Genomic DNA, 22,004 nt, shown 5'->3' on the forward strand with positions numbered 1-22,004 from the left:
CGGGGTTAGGCTCACACGCTCACTGTGGCAAGTTACTTAACCTCTCTGTGCCTCAGTTTCCTTATGTGCAGAATGGAAACGTTAATGGAAATCAAAGCTGTTCGGGACTCAGTGAGACTGAGGCAGAGGGTCTAGCTCAGCAGCTCCCTGGCACTCAAGGCATGCTAGCCTGAGTTCTCAGTCACAGAACCCATGTGTTATGACCAAATGTTTACTTGCAATGTGTCTTTCTCCTGCTAGCTGACAAGGGCAAAGTCTTTCCTGGTCCTTGTTCCATCTGAGTCCCTAGGCCACTGGCTCCTTGTAAAAGGTTCTCAGCCACCTGTTGCTGTAGGGATGAGTGAACTGAACCATGAATGCTACAGCAGCTGGGAATCAAGCTGGGTAATTCACAGGGGCGGGCAGGAAGTGGAGAAGCAGGAGCAGACACCCAGCCCCCTGCGCACCCCTCTGAACTGGGCACATCTGCTAGCATTATGTCCGAACTCATGGTCCTTTGGAGGAGAAAATTGGCCCAAAGAGGCCTGCAGGCTAAGATCATGCAGCAAAGTAGGATGCAATAGACACTTCAGCAGGACGCCAGGCCAATGCCCTGTACCCTCCCTCCAAAATCCCTGCTTCCAACTCCCTCCTGGAGCAGAAGGGGAACTCAAAGCCGGCAATCGCGCCAAAGCCCAGGACACAGAGCCTGGGCTCAGACCCCGGACCGGACCGTGAAGGACCGCGCTCTCGCCCCGTGGCTGCGGGCTCGGTGAACTCACCTGGTGTCGCGGGCGCAGGCGGCCCGCGCGGCAGCCGAGCCACAGACCGAGGCCGAGGCCGAGAGCGGCGCCCAGCAGCACGGCCGGGGCCAGCAGCGCGGGCGCGGGCCGCAGCACGTCCCGGCCCAGCAGCAGCCGCGCGTCGCTCGCACAGGCCGCGGCGCCGCGGGCCATCGCGGGCGCTCAGACGGGGGACCGGCCGCATCCCGCCCGCCGCCGCGCAGTGTCCCGGCCCGCGGCCCACCGCAAGGTGCCCACGGCGTCCGCGATGCGGCCCTCGGAGCCCGGGCGGCCAGGAGCGCGGGGCGCTCGCCCACTTTCCGGTGGGTGAAGTCGCCTTCCCCTTGCTCCTCTCTGGCTTCCCTGCTCCGCCCGAGCAGGAGGGAGGAGCCTGGGCCATCCGCCCAAAACTTTGAGGCACCCCCGCCCCCGGCCCTGCCGGTGCACTGAGCATGCCCACCAGAGGCGCGCTCCCAGCCCGCAGGACTTTTAAGAGGGGGTCTTGTTTTACACCAGGCATCCTGGGCTCCGGTGGAGAAAGGGTGTCCCCAAGCACCCGGGAGGTTTGCTCCTTTAAACTGATAGACCGCTTAGATAAGCTAAGCATTTAATCTGATGATCTCATTAACTTTCCCACTAACCTTCCGTGAAGGGTGCTGTTCACTGCCCATCCTCTAGAGGAGGAAGCTCAAGGTCAGAGCAGTTCAGTAGCCTCAAGCAGACTGGACTTCAGCTCTTGCTCCTTCCTCTAAGGGCTGGCCTTCCTGGGGCCTCACAACCTACCACTACCCCAAATTTGCTACCCTGAAGTTCCCCGTTTTCATCCCGTTTCCTACGGCCTGTGCTTTTAGCAATGTGTAAACAGATTGCCACACCCTGGCCCCACTAGCTCTGAGACAGTGGGAGCTCTTCCATTTGCTGGGCATTTGCAGAGAACATGCAGTGTCTTTCTGGAGCAGGGATGAGCCTGCTGACGCCCAGGCTGGTTGGATCTCCAGGCTGTGTGGAGACACACAAGGCGATGCCAGCGTCCTGCTCCTTCTGAATGCAGAGTGCCTGCTAGCAATCGTCCTGGGAGCCAGAGTGCAGCCAGGGGCACATGAGTGCTCCCAGATGTGTGCATGTGCCGGCTCCTACCTGGATTCCCCGTGAGAGGAGGGCTGGAGGTAATCCAGGGATCTGTTTCAACAGAGAGGGCTTCTGTGCTGAGCTTCTCGCCCTGGAGACCAGGCTCAACTCTCCCAGTCTGTTTCATCATTTCCCTCTACCCTTCCAGGTGGGCAAGGTGGGAACTATTATCCAAATTCCTCATCTTTTTTACGGATGAAAAAACTTACAGCTAGAAAGGAGAGGTGACTTGCTCAAGGTGCAACTAAGGAGTGCAACACTCAACCCTGCGCCTGTCTGGCTTCAAGGCACACAGTCTCTGCTAGCTGCTTAAATGTTTCCTCAGAAGAATTTCCAAGGCTCCTGGGCACATCTGCAGGGACAATAACCCTGTGCTTTATGCTGGCTATTTCGTGGCATGCTCAGGCTTCAGTTTTCCAAATGTAAAGGCTGGTGCAGTGGCATGCATCTCTAGTCCCAGCTACTCAGTCCTCAGGAGGAGGGGCAGGTGGATGGCTGCATCCAGGGATTCAAAGTTAAGGTCAGCCCAGGCAACACAGCAGGACCCGTCTAAAAAAAGGGAATCATGTAATGTTCATTGCACTTTACTTTATTACAAGGTTGTTTGAATATTAAAATGTCATTTTAAATGACTCGCTGCCATATAACATTGCTGCTCCAGTAGGATGCTTGGCACTTAGCCTTTGGCCTTGTTTCACTCTTGACACAGCCAGGTACCACCTAGGACAGCAAACCTACTGTGGGAATGTTGGCCTCTCTCTCTCTCAGATCCTTAACCCATCACCTTATCCGTGACAGGTCAAGAAGGCCTGTCCTTGGAGGTGTGTGTTTGGGAGGTGAAATGCCAGCCTCAGAGGCTGCCCAGCAAGAAAACTGGCAGGAGAGGAATTCTTTCCCCAGTGATCAGGCATGAGCTGTGCCCATAGGGGATGAGAAAGGAACAGGAAGCAGACAAACTGCACCCCACCCCCAATCCCCAGGGCAAAGCAAAGCCAAGCCTAGTCTCCACGTGTCCCCAAGAAGGGCTCAGAGGAGCTGCTCAAAGGCTTCCAGGCTCCAGACACGCTCTGCCCTCTTTCTGATTCTCCAGAGAGAGTCAGAAACTACCTGCCTCTCCCTGGGAATGTGCCCCCCTGGGCAGTTTCAGGGGCTAATCCAGTGAATACTGAACCCAACAGGAAGTGCGGGTCACCTTTTTTCTCTGCCTGCTCCCTGCCAGCTCCTCTGACATCGCAGGCCCTCTGCAAATGCCCTAACGCCTTTCGGTTTCCTAATAGGTGGGTGAGGGAAGCGTGGGGATCTAGTCCGGTGTCCAGGGATTTCCTAGAGGAGGTGAGGCTGAGCTGGGATCCAGAGAACCGGGTGGGCTTTAGTAGAGGACCCCTGGTAATCCCTGGAGTCGGAAGAGGGACCTGCTCTGATTTGGGTAGTATGGGACACCCGGCAGAGCGCGAGCAACCGGGGCGTGACCGCGCAGCGCTCAGCCTCACCAGCCTGGCTCCCTGGCTCCCTCCCACACCCCGGGCGCCTCCCGGCCCGCCAAGTCCAGATGCCCGTGTTTGTTCCAGAAAACTTTCCGCGGCGGCTCGCACTGAGCATGCTCGGCGGCGGGGCGGGCCTGGGGTCCGGAAGCCCAGCGACTCCGCGGCGCCGGCCGGTTTCGGGGCGCGGGACCCCGGCGGGCGATGGGTCCCGTGGGCGCTGGGTGGCGCGCCACGTGGGTGCTGGCCGGGGGCGTCCTGGTCGCGGCCCTGGCTCTGAGGGCCCCAGGCTGGCTCCCCGCGGGCCCCGGCCCGCTCCATCACCCCTTCGGCGAGCAGACTCCCCGCACGTTGCCCGCGGCGGGCCAGGTCGGGCCCTGCCTGGGGACCCCTTCGGCACCCAGCGGGGCAGGGCCCGAGCGCAGAGCACAGGTGAGCAGCGCCGCCCCGGGCTCGGGTGGGACCCGCGCGGCCCACGGTCTGCAGGCCGGGCGGGGGCCTTTAATATTGGGCAGAGGACGAGGAAGGGGAGGCGGGATCCGACCGCCGCGCCTGGAGGTGTCGCTAAGGTGCCTTCCGCGCGCCCCAGAGAACCCCGACGGGAGGGGGCGGCTCTGGATTGGGGGTGAAGGCTTGGCCACGACCAGCGGCCAGGTTCGAATCCTGCTCCGCGTTCTAGGAGCTCTGTGTCCCCGAGCAAATCACTTCACTTCTCTTTCTTTGTACATACAACCCTGCCTAATGGTGACTCCCCCAGAGGCCACTGTGCGTCAGTTAAAGCGGTGGCCAGCTCTTCTTGGGAAGGTGCAGCTTGTGACATGAGCGTCCGGGGTATTGGCTGGATTTTTACCACACTACACTTTCCCTGATGAGTTTGGCCATCTCCCACTTGGCCTTGACCCTGGTCTTTCTCTGTGTCCAAACTTGGAAAGGCACCGGATACCCTAGCTCTCTCCTCCTCCCCAAGCTGGTCACCAGCCTCATGCCTTCTCTCTCTGATCAGGTCCCTTGTCTGCCTCTGGCCCTTGGTGAAGATCTATCCTAGATTTCATTCCTTAATTTGTGCCCCATCCCTTCCCCCAGGCTCTAGGGGGACCTGTCCAAGGTCTGTGTCCCACCGCTTCCCTCTTCCTTCCTGGCTGTCTCATGAATCCTGGCTGCAAACCCAGAGATTTCCAGGAGCGCCTTCGCCAGGCGCTGGATCATTGATGCCCTTGGAGTCCTCCCACTCTCCCCCAGGGCCAGCTTGCAGTCCTGCCGCTCTGTCTGGTGCATGCCCCAGGGCTCCCTCATGGCTGCAGAGGTTGAGAATGCCTCTGATGCTTCCTATGTCATGTCTTCTCGGTTTCAGTATGAAGCACTGCACTGTGTCTGTGAACTTTGAGCTGTAAGTAGCCCAAGGACAGCGCATTTTCACTGGGTCCTTTCACTTGCTTCTGCCAAGGGAAGTGGGAATTATCTGGCCCATTTGTGGAGGAAAAAAACCAAGGCCCAAGAAAGCATGGCCCTGGCCTCGTGCTCTTCTGTGCCTGCAGGTGCAGGGTGGGCTCCAGGGCCAGATTGTGCTGGAACATTGAGGTGGACGTGGGCCTCTGTCAAGAGCAGGTGTGGAGGATGGGCCTGCTGAGAGGAGGGACAGTGCCCTCTGGGAAGTGCCTGAGGCCATGCAGGACCAGAGTGAGTCCAGGTCATCTCCTGCCCTTGAAGGAACCTTCGAGTGAGCATCTGTGTCCAGGTGCCCTCTGTGTCTCTAGTACCTGCCTCACCTGGGTCCTGGCCCTGCCCATGCCAGTTCTTCCTGCATCACTCTGGGCCTGTCTCAGACAATCCTTCCATAAGCTGGACAGTAAAGAACTTGGGGCTTCTGTGGGTCTTGGGTGTCCCTGCCGCCGTGAGCACTCACCCCACTCTGTGGGGCCTGGGGCAAGGTTCCCCACAGTGGTGGAAGACTCTCTCCAGAGCACGATCCTAGTTCCTGAAGGTGCCTGTTAGCTGTTTCTGTGTGATTGTCTGAAACCTTCCCTCCCTCCATTCATTTTATACACACATACATGTACATATACACACATGCACATGCACACATGTGTATACGCAGACATACACATGTTCATAGGTATTTACACCTTTGCTGAGGGCCATGCTGTGTGCCAGGGGCTGGGGAAGTACATTCATAATTGCACAGTGATTAAGTACTTTGAGCAGAGTGGTGGGGAGCTATGAGGGAGGGCTGGGGAGGAGGGTCATTCAGTTAGGTGGTCAGATGAAATCGTTCAGCTAATGTTCAAAGGATGAGTGGGTTTATCTAGGGAAGGAGTAAGAGAGAACATCCGGTGTGCACAGAAGTTCATGGTGAAGCCCCAGGTGGGAGGGACTGTGACATGTTCCACTGTCTTTGGACCCGTGATGCCCTGCATCCCTTGGTTGGAACATTTGCTTCATTGCCTGGGCCCCTCGCTGTCTCCTTCCTATGGGAGTGTCTTATGTGGTTTCTTCATCTGATGCTCACCGAGACTGCCTCTCACTGCCCCGTGGTTCTCAAAGTGGGGCCCAGGAACTGCATCTGGGGTTAAAGGAGTCAGAGCAATTTTTATAGTGATACTGAGACATTATGTACATTTCCCACTCATCTCCTTACCAGGGGACAGTGGACTTTTTTGAAAGTGACACAATATGTGTATAGGAGAAGATTTAACCCAGAAGCAGAGTTGAGAATTCAGCTTCTTTCATTAATCCAGACTCAGATGAGATTTGCAGAAGCATAAAACACTGCTATCCATATTCTTATTTTGGAGAATGTAGTTATTTTTCATAAGATATGCTGCTTATGTGGATGTGCAGTGGGATTATTATGCCTATCTAAAAGGGAATTAGTGTGTGTTTTTTTTTTTTTAATGAGGATTGACCCCAGGGGTGCTCTACCACTGAGCTATACCCTAAGCCCCCTTTATTATTGAGTTTCACTAAGTTGCCCAGGCTGGCCTCAAACTTATGATCCTCCTGTCTCAGCCTCCCAAGTTGTTGAGATTACAGTTATGTGCCCAGCTTGACACTCAAAAATATTCTAACTCTAATTTGAAATATAGTAAAAATATTTTCTCTGTGCTAAGGAAAAAAAGAAAATATTAATAAATATAGTCTGGTCTGGGGTTGTGGCTCAGCAGTAGAGCGCTCGCCTAGCACGTGTGAGACCCTGGGTTCCATCCTCAGCACCACATAAAAATAAAATAAATATAGTCTGCACAAAGCAGAGTTCTTGGGAGCCCTCCATACTTGTGGAGGGTGTGAAGGTTCCTGAGACTAGCACGTTTGACAAGCACTGCTGTATGCAAGCCCTACCTGACGCCCAGGGACTTAGGGAACGACAGATGTACACTTCAGAACGAGGCCCACATCATCACGGTTTGTGCGGGTATTGTTGTGTTTTTGCTCTTCTACTTGAATATCAAACAACAGTGATCTGGTTTAGCTGTGAGGTTAAGGCGAATGTACTGGGTGTGTCCCAGGTTGGGTCAATTAATGGAAAAAGAGAAAAAAATTCCAGCCCGAAACACAAAAACACCCAAGGTGGTGGACGCTGCCACATTGCTGTTACGAGGTACACTGATCTTGGCTTTCTGAGCAGCTCTCCTGGCCAGAGAAGCATCCTCAAATACTTCTTGAGAGCTTGGCAAGGTAAAACGGGGTCTCTGGGGGCTTCCGTGCTCCTCTCCACCTGCAGGCTGCAGCACGGCAGAGCTCGGACCCCTCTGTCCTCCATGGCCACGCATGCCTGGGGTGATCTGTCCACTGACAGCCCCAAATTCTGACCTCCAGGGGTGACTTCCAGGAAGTCCAGCACAGATCCGCCTGCTAGACTCCGTGGAGGCCCAGGGGCATGCCACAGGCCTGCGCACGGCGTGAATCGCTCCTCGCTGCCCTGCTGCTGCTGGTGCCCCTCCTTCCTGTGCTGGGCCACAGCCTCGGCACTGCCCTTGGCCTCCTCACTGGCTCCTCCCCATGTCCATCAGCCAGCAGGTCCCAAGGGTTCATTTCAAAACATCGGTGTGGCCTTCACTCTGTATGATGACCCCGTTGGTCCTGGCTGTTTCCCTCGGGGACCATCGGGAGCCTTCCAGCTCGTCCCCCTCCCACCCCTGCCCACCTTCTCCGTTGTCAGCAGAGCAGCCCGGCGGGTGTCCCACTGGAAACAGCCTCCTCCTGCCACCTTCACAAGGCAGCCCACCTGCCCCCCCCCCCCGGTACTCAGCAGAGGCAAGTTCCCAGGTGGCCTGAAAGCCCCTCTATCGCCCGTTGCACTGTGACCTCACCCAGGTCTCTCCTGCCAAGTCACCCTGCTCTGGCACCCTGGCCTCTGCTGCTCCTGACCGCTCCAGGCACACACCCTCAGGAGGGGATCCCCAGCCCGAAGGCTGCTCCCCGAGAGGCCCAGCCCTCTCTCACCGCGTCACCCTCTCAGGAGGCCGTCCACGTGGCTGCTGGGAGCCACTCTGTCCTTTCCCCAGTTTTCTTCCCAGCACCGTGACGACTTTCTAATGTCCTCCTCTCCCCTCCCTGTCCGTGGATAGCATAGGACGCGCAGCACATTGTTGTTTACACTCCTCCTGTTCCTGAGAGCAGGACGTCTGTGCGTTCTCCGGGGTTGACCCCATTTACTAAGCAGCACATGGTAGTGATCAAGAGCGTCGTTGTGCGTCTTTGATTCTCCCTCGCCTGCTCCAGAGGAAGTAGCGGTAACCAAGACGTCATCGTCCTCCTTTTCTTTTTTAAAAAAAGATTTTTTTTAGACAGATACACACTTTTTAAAATCTTTATTGTATGTATTCATTTTTATGTGGTGCCGAGGACTGAACCCCGTGCCTCCCCCACGTTAGGCCAGCGCTCTACCACTGAGCCATAATCACGGCCCCCATCTGTTCTTGACAAGAGGCTCGGTCCAGCTCCAAGCCCCATTTTTTTCTCATTTACAAGACAGCAATTTTTCTAGTTCCTTCTCAGTTTTATTGCAGATGATGGAGAGGTGACACGGTAGTGGCAGTGATGACATAGTTACAGTAGTGCAGTAATGGAGGGCACGAGTGGTGTAGGGCATTCCCTGGGTGATTGCTGTGTGCTGGGCCACGCTAAGTGCTCTACGTGCATTATCTGACTTAATTCTTTAGGTAGTTCTGATGAAAGGACTCATCTCCATCTTACAGACGAGGAGGCCGTGACCACAGTGGTTCCAGGTGCGGGAAGGCTGTCCACCCAGACCTGTGCTCCCCTGGCACTTGCTGTTAGTGGCTGGCTCCACAGGAAAGGGAGGAGTAAACCTGGGCATCAGTGCTCAGGGTTTGTTTGGCATCTGCCCCCTCTTACTGGGCAGTTCCAACTGTCTCCCAGATGGCCAGTGTGTCAGCCATATTTGAAGTGCGGAATGGCCCCCGCGTCTGGAGGCTGCACAGTGGACAGTTCTGTCACAGCACATTTCCTTGGCTGCAGAAGGCCCTCCTGGAGCTCACGGAAGGCAGAAGGCAGGGAGGGTGTTGGAGAGGAGGCCTCCCAGTCAGCCATCCCCCATCCCCTGCCCACGGAATGCCCACCAGATACTGGCCACAGCATGCCTGCCAGGCACTGGCTGTGCCCCACAGCTTGGGTGGGAGAACGAGGCAGACCAAGGTGATGCCTGCTCTGGATTCCCAGAGTCGGAGGAGGGTAGCCAGCAGTGTGCTGCTGTGTGTGGTGGGCCCCGAGGGCTGAGCGGGCACACGTGTGGGCAGAGTGGATGGAGAGCCATGGGGGTGGTCAGTGAAGGTGCTGAGGAGGTAACAGATGCTGCAAGTGGAGTGGAATGAGGGACAGCTGGGAGGGCTCCACATGGTGGGGCTCACGCCCTTCCATTAGGGCTGCCCCCAGAGGGTTGTGTCCAGGGCTATAGAGGCCTGCAAGGACCAGGCCTGGAACCCACAGCCACACAGGGTGGCTTGCTCTGACTACGAGACAGGACACGGGGAAGGCTGTTCAGGGGACAGAGACAGTAGCCACACAGCCTCTTCTGTGTCCAGTGTGGTCTCAGCTGGCATGTCCCAGAGTCTTGGTCCACACAGTACCACAGGGGCCATCTGTAGCAGTGGAAGAGTGCTCCCAGTCCTGGAGGCTGGACGGTCCCAGGTCAAGCGCTAGCAAGTTCCATGTCCTGTGAGGGTCCAGTCTCTGCCTCCAAGATGGCTGTGTCCTCATGTGTTAGAAGGGGCAGGGCCAAAAGCTCAAGAAGAAGCCTAGCTAGTCCCCTCCACGTGTCTTAGGGGGACTCACCATGTCTGTGAGGGCAGACCCTCGTGGCCTAATTACCTCCTAAACCCCTTAGTACTGTTACCTGGGTGCCCACTTCATCCTGAGTGTCGGAGGGACACAGCGCTCTCATCCACGGTGCACTCCTTCCCCCCGTAACCCTACGTGTTGACCTGAGAGTCTGAAGTCTCCCAGGAAGCTCACCTCTGTCGACCTGGGTGAGACGCAGGCTGGGGGAGAGCAGGGAGCCGAGGCAGAGTCCCTTGCGTCATGATCCCGGAGGTCCAGTTGGTTAGGAGGTTCTGCAGAAGAGCCGTGGAGCAGCGCCAAATAGACGTTCCCTCCCAAACAGGAGAAGCGGGGAGGACGACGACGGGGCCCACCAGACCCCACACCTGCAGGGAAACATTAACGCCCCAGGCTGGAGAATTATCCTGGACTGCGTCCCCTGCCTTCTGGACACAAGGGCGGGGCTTGGCACGGGAGGCCCTGGTGGGCCGGCCCCACTCTGCTGGGTGCACTCAGAGCAGCCCCCACGGGTGGGCTGGGCGCCGGTGACCCTCCAGGCTGGCCTAGGAGGTTTAGCTGTCCTGGGTCTGGGGTCAGCCCCGCCCCCACAGTTCACTGCTGCCTGCTCTCGTGGGGTCCCTGTGGTGTTTCACCCCATTGACTGTTCTCATCCGGGCCCCAAGCCCGTCCAGGCACCCTGTGAAGTCCAGCTGGGGACAGCCATGTCTCTGTAGCTCCTGCAGTGTCACACCCTGTACGCTGGTGCCAGGGGGACACCACCAAAGCCTCTGCTTGTGGCCTCTAGAGGATGCGGGGCAGCTCTGCACTGGGATTCAGGAAACAGGCTTGAGGCGCCCTGGGCTGTGAGCACCAAGGTCCTGTGGGAATCCTGGGCACATCCTTGACATTCTTCTGCCCCCGAGACCCTGGGATGGGAGAGCAGCCTGGAAGGTCTTGAGGATCCGCAGGATGCAGTCAGGGTCCCTCTTCCGTTGTCCTGATCAACAGCCTGTGGCCTCCTCAGGGCCACACGGATCTTTCTCCGGGAGCTCCCTTGGCCGCTGCCTTGGGATCCTCTCCGGAACCCTTTTCCGTCTTCACGGCCTGGCTGCCTGAGCGTTTCCCAGATAGTAAGGCCGCTCTTCTTCTGATTATAAATTCTCTTTCATTTGTTGGTTTTCTCTCTGGTTTTGCTACAAGCAGTCAAGGTGCGCCCTGGGCCCTGCTGAGGTTCCTTCTGCCAGATGCCCCTGTGCCTTCCTGCGAGCTCTGCCTTCCCCGGAGCATTACAGGACAAGATTCAGGCGCGACTTCTGCCACTTTGTAACAAGGATGGCTTTTCCTGTGTCCATGTTCACCTAAGATTGCATCAGGATGGCTTTATTGTCTGTATCCTTGCCAACATTCTGGTGGGCACCTGACTCGTCTGCAGGGAGTCCCTACTTCCCTACAGCTCTCCTCCTGCTGAACCTGGCTCACGTCCAGTGTGGGCGAGGGAATGGGCACCCACCGGAGGGATGGGCTGGCTGTGAGATAAAAGCTATGAAGGTAATGTGTCAGGATTAAAGACAAAAGGCGGGGATATTTTTAAAGCAGGGGCGTGACCAGTTGAGTGGACCAGAGGGGTCTGGCTTCTAATAAAGAAGAAGCTCACACTTGCTTTATTTATCGCGGTCCAGATCAAGGGACGGGTAAGTGTAAAGTTTCTGTGGGGGAGGAGTCTTGTTTAGGGGCTTGCTGCCCGTGTGCCAGGGGTCTTGCAGTAGACAGGTTATTTGGCATTTGGTGGGCTACGCCCATCTCTGGGAGGCTGTTTGATCCTAAGGCTGTGAGCTAAGATGGGGCCAGCTTGATCCAGGCGTCCGGGGAGTTACACCCAGGAGTTCCTGAAAGAGTGGCCTCTCTGCCTTAATGGCTTGAGCAAACCATGGTTTACGCACACATGGCCCCCAACACCTGAGTCCCCTCGAGAACGCCTGTTACGGTTTAGCCTCCCCATTACCCAGTTCCCAAGCTGCTTCCCAGTTTTAGGTATTGCTACAGCAACAGCGCACCCCGTATCAATTTCTGTTCATTGCCAATTACCCAGTCTCAGGTGTTTTGTTATGACAGCACAAACAAGTGAAGACACCCACTCCCGTGTGGCCATTGGGACTGGACCTGAGACCAGGCCTGAGTGTCCTGCTCAGCCCTCCTGCTCATGCGTCCTTCTTAACTACACAGAAGCCAGCGAGAGCGGATGGTGGGAGCCCAAGTCCAGAGCAGCTGCTTGGGTGAAAGGCAGTCCCACCACCGTTCCCGTGAGGCCTGGAGGGAGTTCCTAGTTACCCTGAGTCTGGGGAGAGCACTTTAAAATGAGGCTAATACTCCGAGGTTCTTTCGCGCTCTTGTACCACAGGCTTGGAGAGCCAGCTCAGGACCTGGCACGCTGAAGGGGCCCCATCCAGGGCAGCCCTTAGGAGCAAACAGGAGAGGGAGGGCTCTGGCCTTCCAGGGTCCAGAGTTCACAAAGTGGAGCGGAAGGGCCTGGTTGGGTGCAGTTTGGATAAGATCTCATCAGTCATGAGGTAGGCAAGCTGGGGGAGCTTTGAGATGGCCCCTTTTCAGAGAGGGAGCGGGCTCAGAGAAGCTGAGACTTGGCCGAGGACACCCAGTGAGTAGAAGCTGCTAACTAGAACCCAGTTCTGACTCCCTGTCCGGTGTTTCACTGCCACCCCAGCAGCTTGTGGGTTCTTGGGAATCACGATGCTTGGGGCTTGCCGGGGCCCCCGCCCGTGGAAGCAGACCTGGGATTCCAACACAGATCTGTCTGCGGCATTTCATCCACACCGTGCTGTGCCCTAGACAGCTCCCAGAAGGGCAGTGTGTCTGGGCAGGTGCTTCCAGGCGTGGAAGAGAGGTGCCGCTCCTCTCCAGGGAGCTGTTCTGGAAAGTGACCGTGGCCCGCTCCCCAGGAGTGTGTTCCTCAGCTCACGACTCTGGGCCTGTCGTGTGTTTTAGGGCCTGTTCTGTAGGACGTGGCTGCACGTGGAGCGCTCTCACCTGAAGACGGCAGGTGAGTTTTGCTTCAGGTGGTTTCTCATTGTTCTGACCCTGAGTGGCGGCACCCAGAGCCCACCCTCACCTGCGTCACCCTGTGGGTCCTCGCGGTGTCCCCCCACCTGGGCAAACAGGTTGTTCCCTGAACTCACAAAACAAAACACGGAGAGCATGCCTGAGCAGTAGTGAGGACACAGTGCTGAATCAGGGCAGGCCAGGCTGTCTGGACGCCGGCTGCAGGAGCCTGCTGAGGGAAACAGCGTGCTGAGCGCCAGGCTCTCGGTGACCTGTGCTGCTGTGACAGCTTCAGAGCTCATTAAACAACACTGTTCTCCATTCCCCGGGCTGAAGTGGAGGGTGGACAGGGCCGCTCCCTGGGGGGATCTGGGCAGGGTCCACCTCTGGTGGCACCTGCAGCCCACTCCTGGAGTTCTTCAGGTCGAGGCCCCTCCCACCTCTTCAAAGCCAGCTGGGTGGCCATGTCACCCCCTCCCCTCAAGTCTCCCCTGGGCTCTTTCTTAGGACCCCTGGGATGACATTCAATGCCCATCTGGACGACCCAGCTCTTGCCCCTTCACAGGCCCTCGGTGTAGTCCCTCTGCGCAGTCCCTGCTAAAGATCAGGACCCAAGTATCGTTGGGGCCATGATTCAGTCCATTACACCAGGTGACACTAACTGTCCACAAGAGGAAACTGATCACCCGTAACAATCTCACCCCAGGGACGAGGTCCCCGTGGGACCCAGGTGCTGCCCTGCTGCTGTCCTCTGGAGGGCGTCCTTCTCCGGGCAGCCTTTCCAGGCCGTGACAGTCCTGGGATCCAAGCCCCGTGGCTGGCACTTGCAGAGTGAAGAGCTTTCCTCCACTGTCCTCGTATAAATTCAGGGAAACCAATGGGCTCAGTTTGTCATGTGTGTCCCAGAACCTGTCACCGAGGCCAGGTTGGAGTTTTCTGGACTCTTTGCCTAACTGTGGCATCCTGGGACCCAGATAGGCTGGGACGCAGGTGGGCCCCCTGGTCCGTAGACCCAGCAGGATTCCCACTGACTAGAGAGGGGCCTTCCTGGGGGGGTGCTCCCGAGGACCAGGAGGAGCCAGTGGGGCACACACAGGTGCCCAGAGACGAGTCCTGAGACTCATGTAGGTCTTTTACATCCAGTATGAGATTTTACGTCCAGTGGGTGTGCGGGGCGAGCCGTTGCCCTGAGCCCAAGGGGCTGGGGTCTGGAGAGAGCACTGTGCCCACTTGATTCCCCAGACCTTTCTGACCAGCTCAGCGGCCGGCCTGGGAAAGAGCCTGGTTGTTTCGTGGCCAGGGCTGTCAGGTCCCGGTGCCAGCTTCTCAGTGTGAAGAGTTGTGCGGTGGGGACCCTGATCCTCACGGCAGCTTCGCAAACCAAATCCACCAGACATTGTCCAAGAAACAAGAGACCTTAATTTTATCTAGGGCCCCATCCCACATCTTTTTTATTTTTTTCTCAATTTAAAATTTTCCCCTACCTATTTTTTGAAATTCTGTAGTTTTAAAACGTAGTATTAAAGACCTTGCTGTCAACACAGTGAGAATGACCCAAAATGGGTGTGTCTGCAGGCACACTGCAGTTGTGCTTGGACAGAGATGGATGTTAAAGGAAGCGCAGCTGCGCAGTCTGGGTCATTGTGAAAGTGTAGATTCCTGCCAGGCGTGGTGGGCACTCCTGTAGTGCCCGCTGCTTGGGAGGCTGAGGCAGAAGGATCATTTGCGTCAGCCTGGGCAGCACAGTGAGACTTGTCTCCACACTGCCTAGTCAGTCAGTCTGTCTGTCTGTCTACCTGCCCATCTAGATGAATTTCTAACTTCAAGCTTGTGACCTGTGGTGGCTCATTGGCTCCCAGGACAGCCCCGCCCCATGGGTGTCTTAACCACATCCCGGGTGAGAAGGACCAAGCTCAGAGAACTCTGCTCCCCTGGCCAGAGCCCGCGGCCCACTAGCAGCCAAGCGGCACCTGCTCAGCAGGACTCCTGAACCCAGCCCATGTGATTTAAGAGACATTTCTATACATACAACGCTCATGAACTTTCAAAATATTTCAGTGTAGAGCAGATTCTCGCAGGAGTCATCTTGTGTTGGTTGGCTCAGCCAGTGCTTGTGTCCGGCCTGTGCCTGTCCTCCTTATGACGGCCACCAGAGCTTGTGCTGCAGTAGGTGGAGGCTCTGGGGTCCACTAACGCAGGAGTTAACTCCTCTTCAGAGTTTACATCTTGGTCTATTTTTGCATTGCTGCAATCAAGTGCCTGAGGTTGGGTACTTGGATCAAGAAGTTTATTTAGCTCACAGTTTTGGAGGCTCAAAGTCCAAAAGGGGACAGCCCATCTGGTGGGCCTCTGATGAGGCTTTTAGGCTACACAGCACAGCTGATGTGATGGCCTGGCAGGGGTGTGTTTGACAAAGTTTCATAGCAAAACAGAAAGCAAGAGACCAGAGGGGCTGGGCTCCTTTTATAAGGAGTGACTGGCTCTGGCAGAAGTAATCCACTCCTGGGAGACCTCACCTGCTCCTCGAGACCAGCACTGGTCCCTTCTGAGGAGGTCATGACCCGGTCGCCCCCACCTCAGCCTCACCTTTTAAAGGTCCCACCACCTTTCAGTGCTGGGGGCCATGTTTCTAGCACATGAGCCTTTGGGGGCAAACCACAGTAACCATAGCAGTTAAGGAAAACAGGCACAGAGAGGCTAGGTGACTTGCCCAAGGGCTCACAGCTGAAGAGTGGCAGAGCCAGGACTGGAACCCAGGACTATCTCATCTCATGGTGAGAATCACCCAGGGAGTGTCCATAGTCCAGTGGTTCTGATTTGTGGCCAGGGCCCGGGAATGTACACTGCTGCACAGGGTCCAGGTAAGGAGACCACGCTCAGAAACACCCCTCCCAAGCCCTCGGCTTCCTGTGAGCCTGCCCCACTTTCCTGGCAAAGAGCGCAAGTCACCTGTCCATCCCCTCTTCCATCCACTCACTCATGAGCACAGCCCCTCACCCAGCGTCCCTTTCCGAGTGCCCTCCACACACCGTGAGGTCCGTCTCAGAGTTTAACTGCTGTGTTTACTGCCTTTCCTCCTGTCCTGCTGTGCTTGGCTGTCTTGCATAGAAGTCCCACTTGGAATGAAACCCAACAGGAACACCGACGTCCCCGGCCCAGTCCTGACCTCGGCAGCCTCCCCAGGGCTGTGGACTCATTCCTTATTTGCCTTCGCACCTTCCTGGCCCAAGAGGAACCTCTTTAAAAGAGAGTCTGCTGTAACGCCCCACCTGGTGAGTAACGAGGCAGCACCTCACGAATGTCAGCAGGTGGAAGGACCCTTCTGAGCATGTCAGCAGGTGGAAGGACCCTTCTGAGCTGGCCGTGAACAGCACGTCATAGGCTTTTGTTCCTCCAACCAGCTGCTCCCTCTCTCTCCCTAAATGTGACCGTCACTGGGACCGCCCAGTTACCTCTCCCCAGTGCTCTTCTGTGCACAACAGAGGATTTACACAAGGAGGAGGTTTGCACCTGCTCTTTGGGTGGCTGCAGCCGCGGAAGTAATCCCTCTACCCGCCTTTAAAAAGTCTACCATTGCGTGTTTTTATTGAGTACGTGTAGAGTGGAATAGTCTTCACTTTTAAATAATTTCTTTCTTTTATTTTAGTATGGAGATATTTCAAGACAAGTTCAAGGGACTTCAGAGAATGGAGTAATTTTTCAGAAATGTGCGCTGGTGAGTCTCCACGAATGACTTATGCTTGATTTGGACTTTTCCCAGGTCACTTAGTAGAGTCGGCCCACGGGCTGTAAATCGTGGGCTTTTCTGCTCTTGTCTGGACCCACGGTGATGCTGTAGACAGCAGGGGTTTGATCTCTAGATGACAATGCTGAGACTGAGGGTGGGTGGGAACACTTAAATTTTTGTTAATAAAAATAACAGTGATCAGGGGCTGGGGCTAGGGCTCAGTGGAAGCGCACTTGCCTGGCGTGTGGGAGGCACTGGGTTCGATTCTCAGTACCGCATAAAAATAAATAAAATAAAGGTCTGTCAAGAACTAAAAAAAAAAAAAAAGTGATCATTTAGAATAGGGAAGAAAGGGTTATATATTTATATTCAGATTACAAAAATATGGTTCTTGATAGTTTCAAAAATTTGCTTACTGTTTTAGGTCTTCCATCTTACTAACCCCATGAGACAGTTTTTCACCTGAGTTGGGCCCCAGGAGCACCCTCAGCTCAGGGATTGCGGAAGGGCTCAGAAGGCAGAGGAGCCCTGCTGCTTCCAGATGTGGTGTATTGCAGAGAAAGCAATGAGGCGAATGGGGAGCCCTGGAAGACCAGGCAGGTGCTTCTGGTGTCCTTGTGCAGTGGCGTGGTGTGGCCCAGTCACCCGGTCCTCCCAGCACCTTGTGTGGCAACATCTACAGAGTCTGGCCAAGAGCAAGGCTCACTGGAGACCAGCTTCCAGAGTTTTCCTCAGGGCTCAGTCAGACATGGGCCCCTGCAAGACTAACCTCTATGCTCAGTCCTCTGCCCCCTGGAGGCCACACTGCCACTGTGTGGCCCATGGCACCCACCATTGTTGACCTCGATGAGCAGGTGTGGTCCCGGGCCCCAGGTGTAAAACCTCCTTATCAGGCAGGATATTCCAGGAGCCTGAGAGGTTATCTCCCAGAAGCAGGTCAAAGGCGAGCCCTCTGGAACGTGCAGGGTTTGGACAGCCCAGGCCTGCGGGGCTCCTGCTCCCTGCACTGCCCTCACGGGGCCCTCAGCCACCTGGCTGACCTTCCTGGGTGCAATCAGTGCAGTGTGTTCTCACATTCCTTCTAGAGGTGTTTTCTAACATGCACAGGTGGTTGTGTGTGTGTGTGTGTGTGTGTGAGCCTGTGTGCATGCAGGTACACATTCGTGGTGGAATACTATACCCACGTTTCTGAACCTTGTTTGTCACTCAGCTCGGGACATACATTGCTTCCTTCTCTTCAGCTCCCGCATCTATTTCAGCAGGGCTGGGCAGAGGGGGTGCAGGGTGGTGGGAGATAAGGCTAGAGGGCAGCAGGGCACAGTTGTCGAGTCCACCAGCCACATGGGTCATGGACACATCCTACAGCAGGCAGAACATGGATGGAGAAGACCGACCAGGATGCAGATGACCAGCTCAGGTCTTTCCTGGGGGACCAAATAGCCATTCGGCCTGGGCTCTGAGCTGGGGATGCATCTTTAGAATAACTCAGTACAAAGAGCTGTTGCTTGCTCTTTTGAGTCTCTCTCTCCAGCCTGACCTTGGGGTAGTTTTCCTTCCAGAACACTTAGCAGGATGATTTCACTGCACTTCAGGGTCCCAACTTCTTTGCAGTTGTCTCTGGGCCAAAGCTTGACAGTGTGGGTCAACATCCTCTGGGGCTTGGAAACCAGAGGAGCCTGGTAAATTCTCAGGACCCCCGTGAGACCTGACGTGCAGAGGTCAGGCTGGTCTTGCAGCCATGGGCCCTCCCTTCCTCTCCTCCTATCCCAGGTGTCGGGGCAGAGTGAATCACAGACAGTGCTCATTCACCTGTTCGTGAACAACACCAAGACGCCCTCGTCAGCCAACCTCTCAGAACTGCTCGTGCTGGATGACATCACAGGCCTCACCCTCAGGGAGTCGGTCGGGAACAAGACCCAGGATGGATTCCAGGCTTTCAGAAAGAAGTTTCTGCAAGGTGATGGCAGAATCCTGTGTTGTTTTTTTTTTAAATACAGATTCAAGTTTAATTGTGAAAAATTTCAGCCAGACATGTTCTGAATGATGGAGTCCAATGACTCTGGTGCCCCATCACCTGATGACCAAAATTGCCATCACTCAGAAAGGCAGAGAGTTTGTGTGCGCTGGGCAAGGTGGGAGGATGTTGATGTTGGCCTTGGAAGCATGTTCATGAGATGTCCAGGTCGCTCCAGTGTGTTCACGATGTTTGGGCATGTTCCTCTGGGACGCTGCTGAATGGCTGTTTTGCTTGGGGTGCTGCCGTCTGGGCTGGCTGTCAGGGGCCCGTTGCTGAGGGAGCTGGCATTGATTGATGAAGCAGGTTCTTTTTTCTGGTACCAGAGATTGAACTCAGAGGCACTCAACCACTGAGCCACATCTCCAGCCCTTTTTGTATTTTATTTAGAGACAGGGTCTCACTGAGCTGCTTAGTGCCTCGCTCTTGCTGAGGCTGACTTTGAACTTGCAATCCTCTTGCCTCAGCCTCTAAGCTGCAGGGATTACAGGCATGCACCACCGTACCCAGTTCTTTTTTTGTAAAATATTTTTTTTAGTTGTCAATGGACCTTTATTTATTTATTTATATGCAGTGCTGAGAATCGAACCCAGTGCCTCACACATGCAAGGCAAGCCCTCTACCATTGAGCTACAACCCCAGCCCACCCAGAATCTTTCTTAATACAATCTTGTTGACAGAATCTACTAGTGGAGCTGATTCAAAAGTTGTGACCTCTTTGCTGGCTCTGGTTTCCGTGATGTCCTAAAAGTGACCCCTAGGGTTTCCATCCTTCAATGATATAAAAACAAGTCCCCCAGTTCTTAAGCTCCACTAGCAGAGCACAGACAGCTCTGGGTTTGCTCCACTGAGCCCCACGTCGACTTGAGATCCCCACGTTTCTCAGGCGTCCTTGTGGACTGAGTGGAGGAGATCCTGTGGCTTGGACTCCGCCTGCTAAGGGGAAGGTGCGGGCTCCTGCAGAGCCCTCCCCAGCCCACTGCACCTCTGGCCCTGTCTTCCGTTTCCCCTTGTCTTTCCTCGTCCACGCTCTGCCAGACAAACCTGCCACCGACTCCAGCTCCCACACCTGCCCAGGCTTCCCACCTGAGAGCTCTCCTGTTCTGACTCTGAATGCACATGTCTCCTCTATCCTTTGGGGCTTGGTCCTGGGGTGACCTTTTCCAGGAAGTATGACCTGATCCCCTACTCCAAAGGCATCCTCCTGCCCCCAGACCCTGCAAGGACCCACCTGTCCCTCCCTTCACTGCTGGGAGCCCTGGCCACTGCAAGCCCTTTCCTCACCCGAGTCCATCTCACTCTGCTCTGGGGATGCCTCCTGCCCATCTCCTCATCCTTGCACTGAGCAGGACACGAGGTCAAGGTCATAGTGAGGATGAGGAAGCTAATCCCTGAAAAACTCCGGGATGGCCGGGCCGTGGGGGTGCGCCTGGTGTTGGTGGGCATCTCGTGGCTGTTTTTGTTCTTGTTAGGTTCTTCTTGTGGCTCTGAAGCCCATGTCCAGACTCTGCCCAGCACCCTGCATTCCCTCCGGTCAGCATGTGGATAGTGCTTACTGTGAAGTCTGCTGTGCCAGGGGAGGTGGCACTGATTTTCAACTTAGGGGACAGGCAACTTTGTTTTTCTCAAAGAATAATTAGATGACGATAAAATCAAATGACCAGCAGACTTGAGTCCTCTGATACTCTGACCTCATGACGATGATGATGAGTAGTGGTAGTATTTGCTGCTTTTCTTTTATGAAAGTCAGCATCATTTAGGGACAAGACAGTGTCCACTCTTCATTCCTACACAGATCAGTCTCAGTTTCTTCTCAACGTTGCAGAAAATAACCTGTTCCCTAGCCATCGGCCTTGGGGGACTTGGGGATGAGCCAGGCCAAGGTCTGGGAGTGCATGGAGAGTATGGCCTGGCTGTGCCAGGCGGGGTCAGGCCAGGACAGCCGTTTCTGGACAACAATCGTGGTGGTCTTCTCCCATTATCACCTGTCTTCAGAGTCTTGGCTTCATCCTTATGTAAAAGTAAAATGAACCTGTTGAAGATTTTAAAAACAACAAAATCCCGTGGTTCCCAGGATCAGTGCTCATTTCCTCCTTTTTTACACTGTTTTGAGGTCACCAGGAACTGGGAAGTAAGCACACTGTGTTAGGGTCAGCTCCAGTCCTGTTGGGGATGAAGGCGAAGTCGGAGGGTAGGCTTAGGTGGGAAGAGTGCCCCTCGGTGTGGAGGAGCCCAGGTCCCTCCTGAGGGCAGAAGGCTGCCGCCAGTGGGTGGGGACTGCACTCCCGTGCTCACGGGAAAGATGAGGTGCAGCACGAGGGAGAAAGGGGTGCCGGCCGTGTTGTGGGTGGGGCGCACCGGCTCATGGCTGGGAGTCCAGGAGCAAGTGAGGTTAGCCCATGCCCACGACCACTACCAGACCGCCCCACCCCGGGTGCGTGGAGCCCACAGATCCAGTGTGCTGTGTGGGGGGCGTGGGGGGTGGTGTCTGCGAGGGGGCGTGGCAGGCTATGGGCGTGGCCGGCTATGGGCGTGGCCTGGTGGGCGTGGTTGCCTAGGGGGCGTGGCCGGCGCCTCATTGATGCCAGGGTTTCTCTCTCCTCGCAGTTGGAGACTCCTACTGGGTGACCTACACGGCCTCGCTGGACTCGGAAGCAGTGGGGACGGGAGAGAGGCTGACCCTTCCTGCCCAGCTCACCTTTCAGAGCTCCTCACCGGTATCTCCTCTGTTACTTGGCTTTCTGTCTTGTCACTGGTGGGAGGTTTTAGGAACATTGACACGAAGGGCACAGATCAGTAGTGCCTGCCTGCCTACTCTCAGTGGCACCTCACCCAGGGCAGTGGCTTGTGGTCAGTAACTTCCTGTCACCTGGAGCAGTCACATAGTGCCTCACCCAGGGTCACCCTAAGGGTGTGCCGTCAGTGGTATGCAGCTTGAACTACTCTTGACTCTTCACATTGTGGGCACTTCCCCAGTGGGTGCCCTCATTGTGAGTCTGCCAGAACCCAGCACACCAACCGGGTGGCTTCCAGAGAAAAGCACCACATCGATGCAGGTCCTGGAGGCCGCGGGCTTGAGAACAGGAGCTGGTGGGTGGCTCCTCCTGAGGCCTCGCTTCCAGGTTGCAGAGGGCTTCCTCCCCGTGTCCCCACCTGGTGGTTGTCCTTCTGTGTATGTCTGTCCTGATCTCCTCCTCTTAGGAGGATACCAGGCCACCCTAAAGGTGGCCCACAGTCCACCCTAATGACTTCATTTTACTTTGAAGCCCCTGTCACATTCTGAGTCACATCCTGAGGCACTAAGGCTTGGGACCTCTGCATCTGCATTTTCAGGGCATGATTCAGCCCATAACACCATTATCCTTGGTCTCTCCTTTGCTCACTTCCCATTTTGTGGATCCACTTGTGCAGTGAACACCCTGGTTGGAGGTCCTGGGCAACAATGTGCACCCTGGTGACAAGATGGAGGAGGCATAGCTTTGCTCTCAGGGAGCTTAGGATGCCTTGGCTCCTTCTGCCATTTTATTGTGATTTTAGTCCCTGGATAAAGTCCCTTTTCATAG

General features: G+C 55.7%; 2 protein-coding genes across 2 annotated transcripts in view; one reads left to right on the forward strand and one right to left on the reverse strand.

Moving 5' to 3' along the window:
- The window catches only part of Evc (EvC ciliary complex subunit 1), a 51,076-nt gene extending 49,955 nt beyond the window's left edge, over positions 1-1,121 (reverse strand). The window contains exon 1 of the mRNA XM_027945254.3: positions 762-1,121. Coding sequence (XP_027801055.2) covers positions 762-935 — 174 coding nt within the window. The 5' untranslated portion in view covers positions 936-1,121. The remainder of the gene's footprint in view (positions 1-761) is intronic.
- A 2,453-nt stretch (positions 1,122-3,574) lies between these two features.
- Evc2 (EvC ciliary complex subunit 2) overlaps positions 3,575-22,004 on the forward strand; it is a 96,633-nt gene continuing 78,203 nt past the window's right edge. The window contains exons 1-6 of the mRNA XM_071614780.1: positions 3,575-3,802; positions 12,647-12,701; positions 15,809-15,972; positions 16,347-16,415; positions 18,198-18,384; positions 21,049-21,158. Coding sequence (XP_071470881.1) covers positions 3,575-3,802; positions 12,647-12,701; positions 15,809-15,972; positions 16,347-16,415; positions 18,198-18,384; positions 21,049-21,158 — 813 coding nt within the window. The remainder of the gene's footprint in view (positions 3,803-12,646; positions 12,702-15,808; positions 15,973-16,346; positions 16,416-18,197; positions 18,385-21,048; positions 21,159-22,004) is intronic.

Source organism: Marmota flaviventris, chromosome 7 (genome assembly GCF_047511675.1).
Source record: "Marmota flaviventris isolate mMarFla1 chromosome 7, mMarFla1.hap1, whole genome shotgun sequence".
Lineage (NCBI taxonomy): Eukaryota > Metazoa > Chordata > Mammalia > Rodentia > Sciuridae > Marmota > Marmota flaviventris.